The 15731-nt window shown below is 53.8% G+C and overlaps 1 protein-coding gene across 1 annotated transcript; it reads left to right on the top strand.

Moving 5' to 3' along the window:
• Positions 1–685: 685 nt before the first annotated feature.
• Mrgprf (MAS related GPR family member F) lies at positions 686–10211 on the top strand. Its single transcript, XM_075972938.1, has 3 exons — positions 686–894; positions 3901–4015; positions 8382–10211. The coding sequence occupies exons 2-3, from the start codon at positions 3968–3970 to the stop codon at positions 9363–9365; spliced, it is 1032 nt and encodes a 343-aa protein (XP_075829053.1). The 5' UTR covers positions 686–894; positions 3901–3967; the 3' UTR covers positions 9366–10211.
• Positions 10212–15731: the final 5520 nt, after the last annotated feature.

The following is a 15731-nucleotide window of genomic DNA, read 5'->3' on the forward strand; positions in this document are numbered from 1 at the left end:
GCTGACTCATCTTTACTGAGGAGCGCACGCACCAGGGATGGTAGCTCGCCAACTTCTCTGCTCAGCCCAAGTGAGCAAGGGCTGTGATTTTCCATTTGCGACATCTGATTGTTATTAGGGCTAGAGAGAAGGGAATTCCTGGTTCCATAGGCCCCAGGAGGCCCCAAGGAAGACTCTGGGGTGGCAAGGGGAGAGCTGGTGCCATCTGGGTTATGTGACCTTCTCTCTGCCAATTCTCCACCACTCTCCACGGGAGTCCCTCGCTGGCTGTTCCTGGCTTCTCTGTGCCAGGCTTTGAGTCAGTTCAAACAAGGGAGTGGACATTCCCTTGCCCCTGCCCCTCACCACCCCCACTACCACTACCACCACATGCCCTGAAATGCCCACTGGAAGCAGGCCAAAGGCACCACCGAGTGAGCAACCTGGAGCTCCCTCTACTGGGGCAGCTCTCTGAAGCCGCAGGATACGGTAGGTGTTAACATCTGGACTCCGGCCCCAGTGCTCGGGCCAGTGTGACGTCACCAGGCAGCGAGAGATGAGTTCCCAGTGGGGATGGGGGGGGCAGGCTCCTGAACAGGGCATTCCTTTCCCTAGCCTCACCACTATTCAGCTCCTCCTCCTCCTGCTCCTCCTCCTCCTCCTCCTCATTTTTCTCCTCCTCCCACCCTCCCTTCCCCCTTCTGCTGGGCCTGGAATTGGGTTTGGGGCGGGTTCTGTTTCCAAAGCCATCTCCAACAGGCCAGGCGGGTGAGGGCTCGTCCTCCACCCTGAGCCCAAATTTTCCAAGGCTCCAGGCAGTACTTGGCTAGCCTGCTGCCCCGTGGGTCAGCAAGCGCAGAGTCCTGGGAGAAGATCTTCACAAAGGAAGGCTTCGGAAGATCAGGACAGCCACAGGTAGCACTCTGGGACCCAGGGACTGAGGGAGGGAGACTGGGGACAGGGGCTGCAGGGTAAAGGTTAGGCAGAGCAAACAAATGAGACTGGGGTCCTAGAGTCAGGGAAATGGGCATTGTCATGACAGCAGCTTGCAGAAGCCCCATCTCTCTGTGAAGGGAGCCCCAAGACCTGCAGCGAAGCTGTCCCCAGTCTGAAGACCTGTCCCACCCCTCCCGCAGAGTATCCCAGGGATACTGGAAGGCTTTAGGAGATCCCCGCCTTGTGTGGCACCCGCTGACACTCACTTAGCAGGCCTTACTCCTAGCCCCAAGACATCCTCCAACACCAGCTCCCACCCTGTCCCCGTGAGGGTGGGGGCTCCCTATCCTTTCTTCAACCTTACATCCAAGCCTGGTTTCTGGAAGAGTTTGAAGGGAACACCCAGTGGGCAATGATTCAAGCACGGAGCTGTGGTTCCCACTGCTCTCCGGCATGCCGTCGGCCAGGAGGACTGCAGTGGACAGCTCTTTGGGGACCCTTGGAGATCAGCCACATGAGGTCAGACAGCCGATTGTTTCACCTTCTCCTGCTCTAGCCAGTCCTGGTCCTGTCCTTGGCTTCAGATGAAGCGGTTGGCTGGGGGTCTGCCAAGTCGTCATTCCCCTTAGAGAAGCCTCTTCTGTCAAGTTGTGAGCAGGGATCTGAGCCCTAGGCAGAAACACAGACTTTCTATGTATCTGGGGACTGCAGCAGACTGGCCCCAATCATGGCCTGTGCAAAGGCCAGATTGTAGCTAAGGAATGAGGGGAGAGGCTAGATTGTGGTTTAGTAGAAGTGAAATGAGTTGGGGAGCTATCCTAGGGCTGGACTGTATCCCCATCAGGCCAAGCAGGTGGATGGGTGAACGCCACCGTTTTGAGGGGAGGAACCAAGAATACAGACATGGTGGCCTTTTGAGTTCCTAGTGAAGTTGGTTCTGTCCCAGCTCAGATCCTGGGTGAGCACGTGCACTCACATGCATCCCCGTACATGTAGCACACATGTCTTCAATATGGCCCATCTGGGGTCCACTTGGCTTCTGGGTCTCTCTGCGCGAGAGGATCACTTTGCAAATGATCTAAGGTAGGAGAGGGACCAGGGGTAAAGATCAAAGCAGTCACGGAGGTGATCAGGGAACATACTCACCTGCCCCAGAGGGCCTGTGTCTAGTTGGCCTGAAGCCTGGTGGGATGAAAGGTTCCCTGGGTCAGAACATCACTGGGGAGAAAGTGGGAGTAGCACGTGTCTGGAAGAGTGACAGCAACCGAGGGTGCAGGGGGTGTTTACCTCTGGGGGTGCAGGTGCCAGGAAAACCCGGGCTAGCACCATTGCATAGCAACGAAATGACACCTGGGTAGGAGGGGGGCACACTTTGCAGAACCAGCAATCTGCAAGCTCTCTGCACAAACATCACTCAGGCATGCGTAAAACGTGCTCCCCACTTGGGATGCCCGTGCAGGCCCCACGATGAGCCACTGTTAGTCGGGGTACAAACGTACCAGAAGGAGCATGCACACAAGAGGGCCGACAGGATAAGGGGGGGGTGGTGGACAGGGGCTCTGCGAACCCTGGTCGGGAGTGTGCCTCTGTACACCATCCAATCAGAATGAGGGCCTGAGGGTGTGCTTAAGACCCCACCCGGTTCCTTGGCCCCTGCTAAGCAAAGTGGCTAAAAGTTAAAGAGGGGGCGTGTCACTCGCGGGGACCGTACACCCTCGGCAGCCAATGGTGGGCGCAGCTACCAGGGCCACATACCCAGGAGGGAGGAGGCAGTGGCCACGCGCGCGCGTGGCAACTGGGGATCCGCCCTGCTCGAGGAAGGAATTTATGAGGGGTGGAGCAGGGCGCTGCCCACATCCCTGGGAGGGGAGGGTCTAATAGCCTGTAGCCAGGCTGTGTCCTGAGTCGGCTTCAAACGTCCCACCTGCTCTGTGGGAGGGGTAGGTGTTTGCCTGAAGGGCAGAGTGCAGGCTCGGGGTGCGCAATTCCAGGAGCCCCGGAGTGGGTTTATCGATTCGCTGTTGCTAGGGTGGACCAGTCCAAACAGGGTCCCCGCCCTAGCTTGTCACCCAACACATCCCCAGGCCTCTGGATTGGCTGAAGGAGGCTGAGCCCCACTTCCCCACATCCAGTCTGGCACCCAGGGCCACCTCAACAATCTCTCGACTTGCTTCCTCCTAGTGAACCTTGCCGGGGGCGGGGGGGGGGGGGGGAGGGCAGCCACAGGGTCTTGAAGTACACAGATCTGTGAAGTTGTGTGCCCTCGTTAGGAGTGCTCTCTGGGACCAAGTGCTCCATCAAAAGGGGATAATGGGCTGGGAATGTGGCTCCTTTGGTGAATGCTTGCCTAGCATGCACCAAACCCTGGGCTGGAGCCCAGGTATGGTGGTTCAGCCCACAATCCCGGTAAGCTAGAGTTGGAGGCAAGAGGATCAGAAATTCAAGGTCATCTTCAAGGGCAGCCCGGGTTGCCTGAGACCCTGTCTTTTACGAAAAGGAGGGATGCACGCCCACTCCAGAGTAAAGATGAGGACCATGATAAAGCAAGACCCAGACAAAAGCCTGCTCCTCCAGGAAGCCCCTCTGCCAGAAAGAATCTGCCTTCTATCACCCGTTTCTAGGACTGACTGAGAGACCTCTATCAGAACACAAAGGAGGTGCTCCAGACGCGGATGCAAGGGAGCCCACCATGAAAGTCTCTAGAAATGTTCTGGCCCACACACCTTGCAGTTCAATGAGAAGAGAAAAGAGCATCTTCCGCAGGGAGTGGCAGTGGGGCTCCAGGAGCCAGGCAGGGTCTGAATGCGAGCCTGCAGACAGGATGGGCAGGACAGGCATTAAGCCCCCATCTCAGAGGGAGCCAGGCTAGCCCTTCCTCTGAGGTGAGAGCCACAGGCCTGAAGGCCTAGGGAACTAGGGCTGGTGGGCTGGGAAATGGAGGCTCTTGAGGGGACTGGTGCTGACTTCACTCTCCCTTCTCTCTAGGCTCTTGACAGGCAGGGACATAGGTTTGTGAGCTCCCAACAGGAGCCTGGACCCCGCAGTCCTGAAGATGGCCGGAAACTGCTCCTGGGAGGCTCATGCCACCAACCAGAACAAGGCAAGTGCCGTGGGCAGGTCTGGGTCTGTGGGCGGGTGTAGTTGGGAGGGGGTCACAGTCCACTTTCCAGGCCGCCCTCCAGCTCTGGGTGCTAGTGGGCAGCAGACATATCTGGACTCTGTGGCCTGACCCTGGTTAACTGGTTTCTCTGAGGCCAGTGTCGTCATCAGTGAGGAAAATGCAGGCACTGGGCATCTTGAAAGTCTCTTTCCATGCCGTCTTTGGGTCATGGCTTGTTAGCTCTGGAAGGTCTCACTTCCTCCCCGTTTCCCGACAGAGATGGGAAAATCGTTATTCACTATGGTCAGACTCTGCTGGTTCCATGGTGGCCCCATGTCCATTGTGTGTACTACTCTGAGCCACCCAAGGCCAGTGTTGCCCCAAGTCTGGGAGCATGAGCCATGGATGTAAACCTGCAGATGGTGCTAGCCTCCCCTAAAGCTTGGACAATGTCCTGGGCTGGCCCATCACTTTCTGTCCTGCCCTTGCTTCTCCCTAGAAAAGTGTGGACTTCCCTTCCTAAGCTGGGAACCCCTCTGACTTATTTCCTTATTCCAGCTCCTCCTAGACTAGAGAAAACCAAGACTTATATCAGGATAACTGACTCCTTCCCCACTCCCACCCTCACCCCCTATCCCCACCGTGTCCTTGGTCCTTTCCTTCCTTCGGTAGGGACCACAGTGGAATGGCGGCAGCCCAGGAGGCAGTGCCTGGGCATGGTAGGGGGCATCCCAAAGTCCCTAGAGAAGAGGGAGGCAGCAGCAGACTCCAGAGCTGTGTTTCACACGGTAGTGTAGGGCTGTGAATAGCAGCTCCTGCCTAGTGACTCACTAGTGCCTGCCCAACACCCAGTGGAGGACTGTAGACTTTTTCCAGCTGGGTGATGCACAGAGGGCCCTGCCCAGCCCAGCAGGCCAGCGCCCAGTGCTGAGCTGGTCCTTAGGGGACAGGGCTCTGCAGGCATCTGGGCCCAGAGCAACAAATGATCAACTCCCAGAAAGGGGAGCAGAAGGAAAGCTAAGCAGGGTTAAGGGTGGGCAGGAGATGTTAGCCGGTGAATTCTTAGAGGTGGACAGGTAGTAAGCAGAACCCCATAAAGAACTTGTCCTGACAAAACAGTGTCTCCCCAAGTTTAGCCAGCACCCCTAGTTTTTAAACAACTCTTGACACAGCTAGGACAGAGGACACTTCTCTTCACTGGAGAATAGCAACACAAAGCATTTTCTCAGGGCCCAGCTAGAATCTTCCTAATTCTCTGAACCATAAAAACAGATACCAGGCTTAGGGAGAAAGTCCTGGGATAGATTAGTGATGTCTGCAGGGAGGAGGGAAGGGAAGCAGTGTGCACAGGACAACTTTGCCACTGAGAGAGAGGGATCAAAACAACACTGAGAGGGCTTAAGAGATGGCTCAGTGGTTAAGCACACTGGCTCCTCTCTCAAAGGTGCTGGGTTCAATTCCTAATGCCCACATGGCAGCTTACAGCTGTCTATAACCCCCATTCCAGGGGATCTGATGCCCTCACACAGACATACCTGTAAGCAAAACACCAATGTACATAAAATAAAGATAAGTAAATTTTATAAAAAACAAAACAGAGCTGAGACAGAATAACGTGTAGCTGGCTCGTGTTATTGGCTCCCACAGTTGTTTAAATGTTAACCCAGAAATATCCAACTCTTTCATGTTGTCACGTATAGACTGGCTTCCCTGGGATCGAAGGGAGGCACTATCACGCCGTCCACAGGTCCTGCCTGGAGCACAGAGGCCTCTTACTTTGCTAGGAAGAGTGTCCTTGGTTTTGCTGCCACATCTCTGCTCTCAGTTTCTGAGCTCTGACCCAGCCTCACACATTTATGCCCCAGCTCAGCCCTCAGGGCCAGCACTGGTGTTCAGCTGCGCTGATCTCTGCCCTGCCCAGCTGGAAATACTGAGCCCCTCCCTGAAGCTTGAAGAATGACCACCTCCTCAAGCCTCTCCCTCCCGGATACCCCTGGAGCCCTCAAAGGCAGCCCTGGTCCAGTAGAGGGCAGCTGTCTCATATCCCCATGCCCTCTGGTCCAACTCTGGGAGAGTCCTACTCCAGCTATGGCCACCCCACACCCCTTACCAGGAATTTTATTTCTTTAGGAATAAGTATTTCCGTGTTTTAAAGGAACAACTTGCTAGAGAATTGCAAGAACAGACTGCGCACACATCTACCATCCGTGATCTATTATTCAGTACTGGGGATTGAACCCTAGGCTCCCGCATGCTGGGCAAGCACTGCTACCAAACTTTATCTCCATTCCTCTTTAAAAATTGGGGGGGGGCAGTGTACTGTGTGTGTGTGTGTGTGTGTGTGTGTGTGTGTGTGTGTGTGTGTGTGTGGTGTACGTGTATGTATGTGTGGTGTGGTTTGTGTATATGTGGTGTGTGTGTGTATGTGGTGTGTGAGTGTGTATGTGGTGTGTGGTGTGTGTGTGGTGTATGAGTGTGTGTGTATGTGGTGTGTGCGTGTGTGGTGTCATATGTGTGGGGTGTGTGTATGTATGTATGGTGTATGCAATGTATGTATGTGTGGTGTGGTGTATGTGGTGTGTGAGTGTGTGTATGTGTGTATGTGGTGTGTGTGGTGTCATATGTGTGGTGTGTGTGGTGTCTGCATGTGTGTGTGGTGTGTATGTGGTGTGTGAGTGTGTGGTATATGTGAGGTGTGTGTGTGTGGTTTGTGTGGTGTGTGTGTGGTGTGGTACGTGTGTGGTATCTGCATGTGTGTGTGGTGTGTATGTGGTGTGTGGTGTGTGTGTGGTGTCTGCGTGTGTGTGTGGTGTGTATGTGGTGTGTGAGTGTGTGTGTGTGGTGTTGTATGTGTAGTGCATGTGTGGTGTGGTGTGTGAGTGTGTGCTGTGTATGTGCTGTGTGTGTGGTATGTGTGTGCATGTGGGAATGCCATAGCACATGAAAAGGCTGAACCTTTTCATAGATGAACTTCCTCCCCATTATTACTTGCAAATAAATTGTGGATACTAGGACCCCTTCCCTCCAAAGCGACTGCACGTCTGAGGACAGGGCATTCCTGTCATCCCACACTGATGTCATCACCTTCCTGCTGTCCCGACCACCCTAAGTAGTCACTGTTTCTTCCCACATCTAATCTCTGCATGTCTTGTCTCTTTGGTCTCCTCCCTTCTGGAAAAACTGCTTAGCTTTTCCTCTGTGTGTTGGTGTGTGTGTGTCTGTGTCTATGAGAGAGAGAGAGGTGTGTGAGTGAGTATGGTGTGTGTGAATGTTAGTGTTTGTAATGTGTGGTGTGTGTGTGTGAGTATGTGATATATGTGTGAGTGTGGTGTGTGTGTTAATGTGTGTAGTATGTGATGTGTGTGAATGTGGTAGGTGTGAGTGTTGTATGAGTGTGTGTGCTGTGTGTGAGTGTGGGGGCATGGGAGTTATAAGGATGTGGGGTGTGTCTGTGATATGAGTCATGTATGAGTGGATGTGTGAGTGTGAGTGTGTGAGAGTGGTGTATGTGTGCACTTGGTGTGTAGTGGGGAGTGTTGTATAAGAAAGAATGTGTGTGCCGGGCGATGGTGGCGCACACCTTTAATCCCAGCACTCGGGAGGCAGAGGCAGGCGGATCTCTGTGAGTTCGAGGCCAGCCTGGTCTAAAAGAGCTAGTTCCAGGACAGGGACCAAAAAAAAACTACAGAGAAACCCTGTCTCAAAAAAAATCAAAAAAAAAAAAAGAAAGAAAGAAAGAATGTGTGTGAGTGGGCGCATGGTGTATGAGTCTGTGTGAATGTGTGTGTCCAGCTGTGTTGGTGCATGTGGAGGCCTACGGCTGACATCCAGAGTCTCCGGATCCCTCCCAGGCCCTTTATCCAGAGTCTAGGGCTCTCAACTAAAGCCAGAGCCAAGCTGCCTGTAAGCTAATCTCACCAGCTTGCTCTGGGAAATCCCCTTTCTGCCTTTCAAACCTCAGGAGGGTCACTGTGCCCACCCGACATTTACAGGGAGACTGGGGATCTGAACTCTAGTCCTCAAGAGTGCTCAGCAAGAACCTTATACACTGAGCCATCACCCCACCTTCTGCTTGCTATTGTCTTGCACTTGGACATTTGGACCCAGCTGACCCTTGGGCAGCCCAGAGCCACTGTCTGGTCACCCTGTGGTGATACCGTCCTGCAGACTCTAGAATCAAGAACCAGTATTCACATCAGTTGGGATGAGGCTCTTTCTGCTCTGGTCTCTGTCAGTCATTCCATAGCCAGGGAACTGGCAGACCCTGCCTCCAGGGTAGCAGAAGAAAGCAGGTACAGGAACAGGCCTGCTGAGGCCCAGGGACGTGCAGGCAGCCTTACAGATGTGTCCCTCTGCACCCACACAGATGTGTCCTGGTGTGAGCGAGGCTCAGGAGCTCTACAGCAGAGGCTTCCTGACTATTGAGCAGATTGCCACGCCCCCTCCGCCTGCCATCACAAACTACATCTTCCTGCTGCTCTGCCTGTGTGGCCTGGTGGGTAACGGCCTGGTCCTCTGGTTTTTCGGCTTCTCCATCAAGAGGACACCCTTCTCCATCTACTTCCTGCACCTGGCCAGCGCTGATGGGATCTACCTCTTTAGCAAGGCTGTGATTGCCCTCCTGAACACGGGGGCCTTCCTGGGCTCCTTCCCAGACTACGTGCGCAGAGTGTCCCGGATCGTGGGGCTCTGTGCGTTCTTCGCCGGTGTGAGCCTCCTGCCAGCCATTAGCACCGAACGCTGTGTGTCCGTCATCTTTCCCACCTGGTACTGGCGTCGGAGGCCCAAGCGCCTGTCTGCTGGGGTCTGTGCCTTGCTCTGGCTGCTGTCCTTCCTGGTCACTGGCATCCACAACTACTTCTGTATGTTCCTGGGCCGCGAGGCCTCAGGGACAGCGTGCCGCGACATGGACATCTCCCTGGGCATCTTGCTGTTCTTTCTCTTCTGCCCACTCATGGTACTCCCCTGCCTGGCACTCATCCTGCATGTAGAGTGCCGGGCACGGCGCCGCCAGCGCTCTGCCAAGCTCAACCATGTGGTCCTGGCTATTGTCTCAGTCTTCCTTGTGTCTTCCATCTACTTGGGGATAGATTGGTTCCTCTTCTGGGTCTTCCAGATCCCCGCCCCCTTCCCCGAGTACGTCACTGACTTGTGTATCTGCATCAATAGCAGCGCCAAGCCCATTGTCTACTTCCTGGCTGGGAGGGACAAGTCTCAGCGCCTGTGGGAACCTCTCAGGGTAGTCTTCCAGCGGGCTCTACGGGATGGTGCAGAGCCCGGAGACACTGCTAGCACCACACCTAACACAGTCACCATGGAGATGCAGTGCCCCTCTGGGAATGCATCGTGAAAGGCCAGTGTCTAGGGCAAGGCCGCAGCAGAGAGCGGCCAGTAACTTCCAGAGACGCTCTGCCCAAAGGGCAGAAGCAGGGCAGCTGTCCCTGTGCCACCAGGGAGAAGAGCTTCCTCTAGCACAAAGCATCTGCCTCTGGCCAGGCGTGGCCGAGAGACTGACCCTGTGGCCTCTGATCCCCAGCCATTCTGCTTCTGTGAGTCACTGTACCAAAGTTGCCCTTACCGGTGTGGTGGGGTCCCTCCTCAACAGAAGCTCAACAGTGAGGGAGATGAAGGCCACCTCTGCCTCTTCAGCTGTCCCTCCCCAAACATGACTTGGTCATCATCACCACTACTGGGCCCCCAGCCTCAGCTCTACCTGCAAGGAGTTGTTCAGTCTCCCAAGGCAGCATCTGAGCAAAGCTGAGAGAATGGTGCTATCTGGAAGAGGATCCTGTCTACATGCCTTGTAACCTGCAGACAAGTCCCTGTCCCTTTGATGAGTTATTTGGTGACTTTAACGGGGTAGGGTCTGACCCTGGCAAACCACGAGAGACAGGAAGGGACCTTTTGCCGCTCTGGGTAGCTGACTGCTTTTCTGACACCCCCAGCCAGCTCTGGGCAGCTGACCACACTCTTGGTGTCTTCCAGGTCACTGTGGTCCATTGCGGCAGCTCCTTACTAGTACCCAATCTCCAGTGCCCATTTCAAAGAGGACTCTGATTCCATTCTGGTCCCCTGGGGGCTGCCACCACGGTGCCATTTGTCATCCTGCACAGTGGCCTGTGTAGCCAAAGGAAGTTTTATAACAGATAATAAAGTATATATCAATACACATTTTTAAATCTTGCAACGAGGAAGCAGATTCAGTGCCCAGTGTCTTCTCTATATCTCCATGTCCCACAGTGAGAGCAGCCAGGGGCAGCTAGAGTCCAGGGAGGGTGGCCATCAGTCCTTTTCCTCTAACTCTGATCTCTCCTGGTTGTCTGGCCACAGCTCTGGGATGCCTTCTGCTCTGCCCGAATCTGTCTATATGTAGACATCTGTGACCTGTAAGAATGTGTCACTGAGGGAGCTGCGTTCCTTTACAAGAAGCCAAGGAGGGCAGGGGGCAGAGAAGGGGTGAGCAGCATGCCCACCCAGTGCTAGGCATGCTAGCCACACGCCCTGAGTTCACCGAGCTTCATTCTAGGCCACACAATCCCAGGGCAGAGACTGTGGCACTAACCCTGGAGGGGAGCATCTAACTCCATAAAGCCATGTCCCCAAATGGCCCATCACCCCAGCTGCAGGGGTCGGTTCCCTCCAGGCCGCAAGCCACCTTTGCTCCTTTAAACAAAGAGAACTCTCTTGGTGGGACAGAGCAAGTGACTCCAGGAGCTTCAGGTAGGCAAAGCTATCTGCCCCCCCTCCCCCGCCGTGCCTGGCTGAGAAAGTCTGCTACCCTCTGCCCCTCCCCACTTTTGCTCAGAGACTCTGAAAAACAAGGGGGGGGGCAGCTTCTCTACCCTTGCAGTAGAGCGCTGAGAACATGCACTGACCACACCTCCGGAAGTGCCATGTGGGTAGAAACTACTCAGAGTCCTGGGGGTGCCTGGCTGAGGAGCCACGTAGAGTCCCCTGGCTCCCCAGAGCTCGGTCAATCCCCATTCCTGGGAAATCTCTCCTTAAACGTCCTCACTCCTGAAACACTGGGAGTGAGCTGTGCCCCTACAAGGGGCCTTCCCACCTGGATCCAACTCGGGTTCATAACCTGGGGCCTGTGTGCAGACAGCACCCACCCCGGGGATGCTGCAGTGGTGGGTGGGGTGATTCTGTGCCGTGGTCCAAGTCTTGTGGGAGAGGAGGCTTTTCTCTACTCCCCCACCAACCCTTAGCCCTAGAGCTCCTCTGCCCTTCCCCAGACCCCCTACTCTGTGCTAATGGAGAAGAAGCAAGAGGACTAAGTGGATGGAAACCACGGAGACCCACCCCTTTCCTCCACCCTCCCCTGGTGTTTAATTATTTAAGTGGGTTGCAAAGAGGTTGGGCAGCGGTGGGACCAGCAGGTGCATGAAGGGTCCCCCACAGTTCTCCCAAGCCACCTTCTTTCTGGGTGTTTTACAAAGGCAGGACTCCCCAAATACTGCAGCCTTTTCTCCCTGAAAAGCAGGAGTGAAGCCATTCTCCACCACAGCCCAGCTCCTATTAAGGTACTGCCCGGCTGTGAGGGCTGTTACTCAGCTGGACTTCCCACCAGCATGTGACTCGGAGACGGGTGGAGTGGAGAGAGGGCCACAGGGCCGACAGCACTCAGTGCTTTTTATGCTTCCTGCTCCCCAGCAGCTCTGCAAAAGCAAACAAGAAGAGGGTACACTGTCAGATAGAGCAAGGGAAGGACAAGGGAAGTTAGAAAGGCCAAGAGTAAGCTCAGGAAGGTAGAGACCTGCCACCTGCTAGTCACAGGACCATCCTCCGCCCATGCCAGACTCCAGGAGTGGTGACATGCAGCTGAGCACACACAGGGAAGGAGAAGTGGGGATCCGTTACCACACAGCAGCTCAGTTAGCAAAGTTCTTGCTATAAATTCAGGTCTCCAGCACCCATGTCAAGAGCCCGGCATAGTGGGGTATGCCTGTGACCCCAGGCCTGGAGTGGCAGAGAGGGAGGATCCTGCTCCATGGCAGGTCAATCGTCAGGCTCCAGGTTCAGTGGGAGATCTCGGATAAAGAAGGCGGAGGGTGAAATAGGAAGGCACCACACGCTGACCTCTGTCCTCCACACACACGCACACATCCGTGCATACATCCACATCCGTATAGAGGACAGAGAGCAACACTAAGGGTCTTCCCCTAGCACTCACCATCTTTTTACATTTACTTATTCATCTGTGGGTGGGTGGGTGACGCATGTGTAGGTCAAATGACAGTTTGTGGGAGTCGGTTCTCTCTATCATAGGGGTCCCAGGGATCACGTTCAGGTAATCATCAGACTTGTCAGCAGGCTCCACCTCTGCCCGCTGAGCCATCTTGTCCACATATGTTTGAGATGGGCTCCTTTAGAGGGAAGGAGAGATGAAAGCACGGAGAAGGGGCCTTCTGGCAGGCTGGCAAGGAAAACGCTCCGGCAAACTTCTGACATCGAACCACAGAGTGCAAAAACATTCTGTTGTAAGCCATCAGGGAGCCAAAAGTTGGAGAACTCAGAAACAGCCAGGAGCCGTTTACAAAACCGAAACTCATGGAAAACTGGATGAGTCAGCTGCCAGCTCGGGGGTTTCCTGACAATTCAGAAGACTCACCTACTTGGGCACATGATTTTTTAAAAGCCTTTGTAATTAATTAAACTGGAACTTTAATGAACATATGATCAAATCCATCCACACCTCCTGAGCCACTGAACAAACCCCCAGTGCCTGGGCCCAGGGTGCCCACACTGCCTTACGCGATTGTCAAGCAGCCCAGTCAACAGGCCTTTCTCTGTCTCAGGATGGAAACATTGTTAATGCCTCTTGGTAGTGCATGGGATTTGTGTAAAGAAATTTAGTGATCCCTATCCAGAAAATTCCAGAAGGGACCCTGGCTTCAAGACTGCTGAACCAGCTTCAAGTAACATTCTCTAAGTCCCTCATCTTTTTTTTTTCTTTCCTGCTTGCTCTAGAAACAGCTTCTTCTCCTTCCCATTAGAGGAGCCCTGGGAAGGAGGCATTGAACTGACTGAAGTTTCTTTTTTCTTGTTTTTTTAAGGATTATTTTTTTAAATGTGCCTATGGGGGAGGGGCTATGGATGTGCGGGCAGGTGCCCTAAAAAGCATGGATTGCCCTGAGCTAGCATTACAGGGGCTGTAAAGTGCCAGACACGGGTGCTGGGACCAAAGCTGGGTGCTCTGCAAGAGCGGCACGTGCTCTTAACTCCTGAGCTGTCTCTCCAGGCCATCGGTTAAGGATTCTAAACCAAAAATGTGCCGATGTGGAAAAGGGGGTTTAATTTAAGAATTCAAGCACAGGGAGCAGGAAGGATGGTGGCTCGGTGGTTAAGAGCATGACTGTTCTTCCAAGGTCTTGAGCTCAACTCCCAACACCCACAGCAGCTGAGTCACAGCCAGCTCCAGGGGAATCTGCTACCTCTGGTCTCCGTGGCCATCTGCACTCAAGTGCACACCACCACATACAGATAGACACACATACACACATTTAAAAATAATGTAAATAAGCGATAAATAACAGCTAAAATAGTTCTGACCTAGAATATGAGCCCCAGGGCTGGAGGGATGCGTCAGTCAGTCGGTACGGTTCCCGCTGTGCAGGTGTGGGAACCCGAGTTCTGTTTCCCAGCACCCACGTGCTCCCATGGAAAAGGCCAGGCACCAGCGTGTGAGCCTGTAAAGCTGCTGTGGAAAGGTGGAGAAGGGTGGCTTTTCAGTTGGTGTTCCATTTCGTCTTAAAGATTTATTTAGTTTGTGTGTGTGTGTGTGCGTGCATGTGTGTGTGTGTGCCTGCATATTATTTGTGTGCAGCTCCCCTCAGAGGCCAGAAAAAAAGGCATCAGACACTCTTGACCTGGAGTTGCTGATTAGTGTAAGACTCTTGATTCTGGGCACTGAACTCAGATCCTCCAGCAAGCATTCCTTCTGCTTTGTTTTGTTTTTCAAGACATTGTAGACCAGGCTGGCCTTAAAATCAGAGATCCACCAGCCTCTGCCTCATGAGTGCTGGGATTGAAGGTTTGCACCACCATTCCAGACCAGCAAGCACTAGTAACACTGAGTTATCTCATCAGCCCACACACACACACGTACACACGTACACACAAAAAACACACATGAACGCATAGGTTTAGACTACTAAAAAGTTCAGGTGTGGCTAAGTGCAGGTGTTCCAGGAACTCCTGGACCCCAGTTCCGTCAGCCTGCATCCTGCCTTCTGGGGTCCAGCAGAAAAGTGGAAGTGGCCAATGTAAGAAGGGGTCACCACCCAGAGCCAAGAGCAGGTGTGTGATCTTCACGTCTCACTGGGATTTGGAGGTCAGGGAGGAATACCCAACCTATGGTGAAGACTCTGAGGCGCAGTGAATTTGCCTGAACCTTATAATCCCTCACCTCACAAGTGCCGGAATAAGATGGCAGACTTCCCGTTGAGTGCTTCTATTTCCCCGCCTTCAGCAAGCCCAGCTGGCTAAGTCTATTAGCTGAGCATCCCTCCACATGGGTGCCCATAATGATCTTTCTCAGCCCGCAGAACCCCTTCTCTTTGAGGCCCCACCCCAACTCCCAGACCCATGATGCAACTCCTAATGCTCTGAGGCATTGGGAAGGGAGGGGCGGCCAGGATGGTGCTAGAAGGGGTGGTCCTCGCCATAATCCTCCAAAGCCCCCAGCCTCGAGGGTGCCTGGGTGGAGTAGGGGGCCGTGCCGGGAGGCCCATTAGCCTTCAGCTAGGCTCCTGTGGACCCAGGTCTCCAGAGAGCAGGCGGGCATCCTTCCTGCCTTTATATCTGGAGCTCCTTCTCACACTTCTCAAAGGGAGCCAAGGTCCTTAAGGATGGCATCCCCCAAATCAAGGCTTTTATGAGGTTGGGAGCAGTGGTATCCTTGCTTAGTGGAAGAGACACTGAGCCAGAAAAGCACCGAAGCAGCTGAAACCCCCAGTCCAGGGGAGCTGTGGAGACCTCCAGGGACCAGAGCCAAGAGGAATCAGCACCCTTTTCAGAAGGACAGATGAACACATCCAGGAGCAGGTGAAGGGCTTGTTTCTTTTCTTTTCTTTTTGTTGTTATTGTTTGTATTGTTTTGTTTTTTGTTTTTGAGACAGGGTTTCTCTGAGTAGCCCTGGCTGTCCTGGAACTCGCTCTGTAGACCAGGCTGGTTTCGAACTCAGAGATCCACCTGAAGGTTTGTTTCTTTTTATGGTCTGGGTGGAGGTGGGAGGCTACAGCAGTACAAGACCCACTAGAATCAGTGAGAGCCTGGCTCTGCCAGGGCAGTTCGGAGACCCAAGCAGGTGTCTCAGCCTCTCCAGTTGGGCTTTGAAAACTGGATCTGGGGTGTGTGAAGTGAGACCAGAGGTAACCGCAGACCAAGAGCAAGTGCGGGAAGAGCAAGACACCAGGTTAGGGAAGAGACAGACCTGGAAGCCCATGAGCTCAGCCTGACACTGAGGCTGACAGACAGTCCTGAATCTTAATGCTCAGTTGACAAAGAACAGGTGAAGGCAGAGCTAGCTGACCATGCTCTCTCCACCCGCCCCCCCCCCCCGCTAGACCACCTGCTTCCAACACACACACACACACACACACACACACACACAGAGAGAGAGAGAGAGAGAGAGAGAGAGAGAGAGAGAGAGAGAGAGAGAGAGAGATATTCCAATGTCAAAATGAACTCTAAACTCAGTCTCATTTTGGA

Source organism: Microtus pennsylvanicus, chromosome 5 (assembly GCF_037038515.1).
Source record: "Microtus pennsylvanicus isolate mMicPen1 chromosome 5, mMicPen1.hap1, whole genome shotgun sequence".
NCBI lineage: Eukaryota > Metazoa > Chordata > Mammalia > Rodentia > Cricetidae > Microtus > Microtus pennsylvanicus.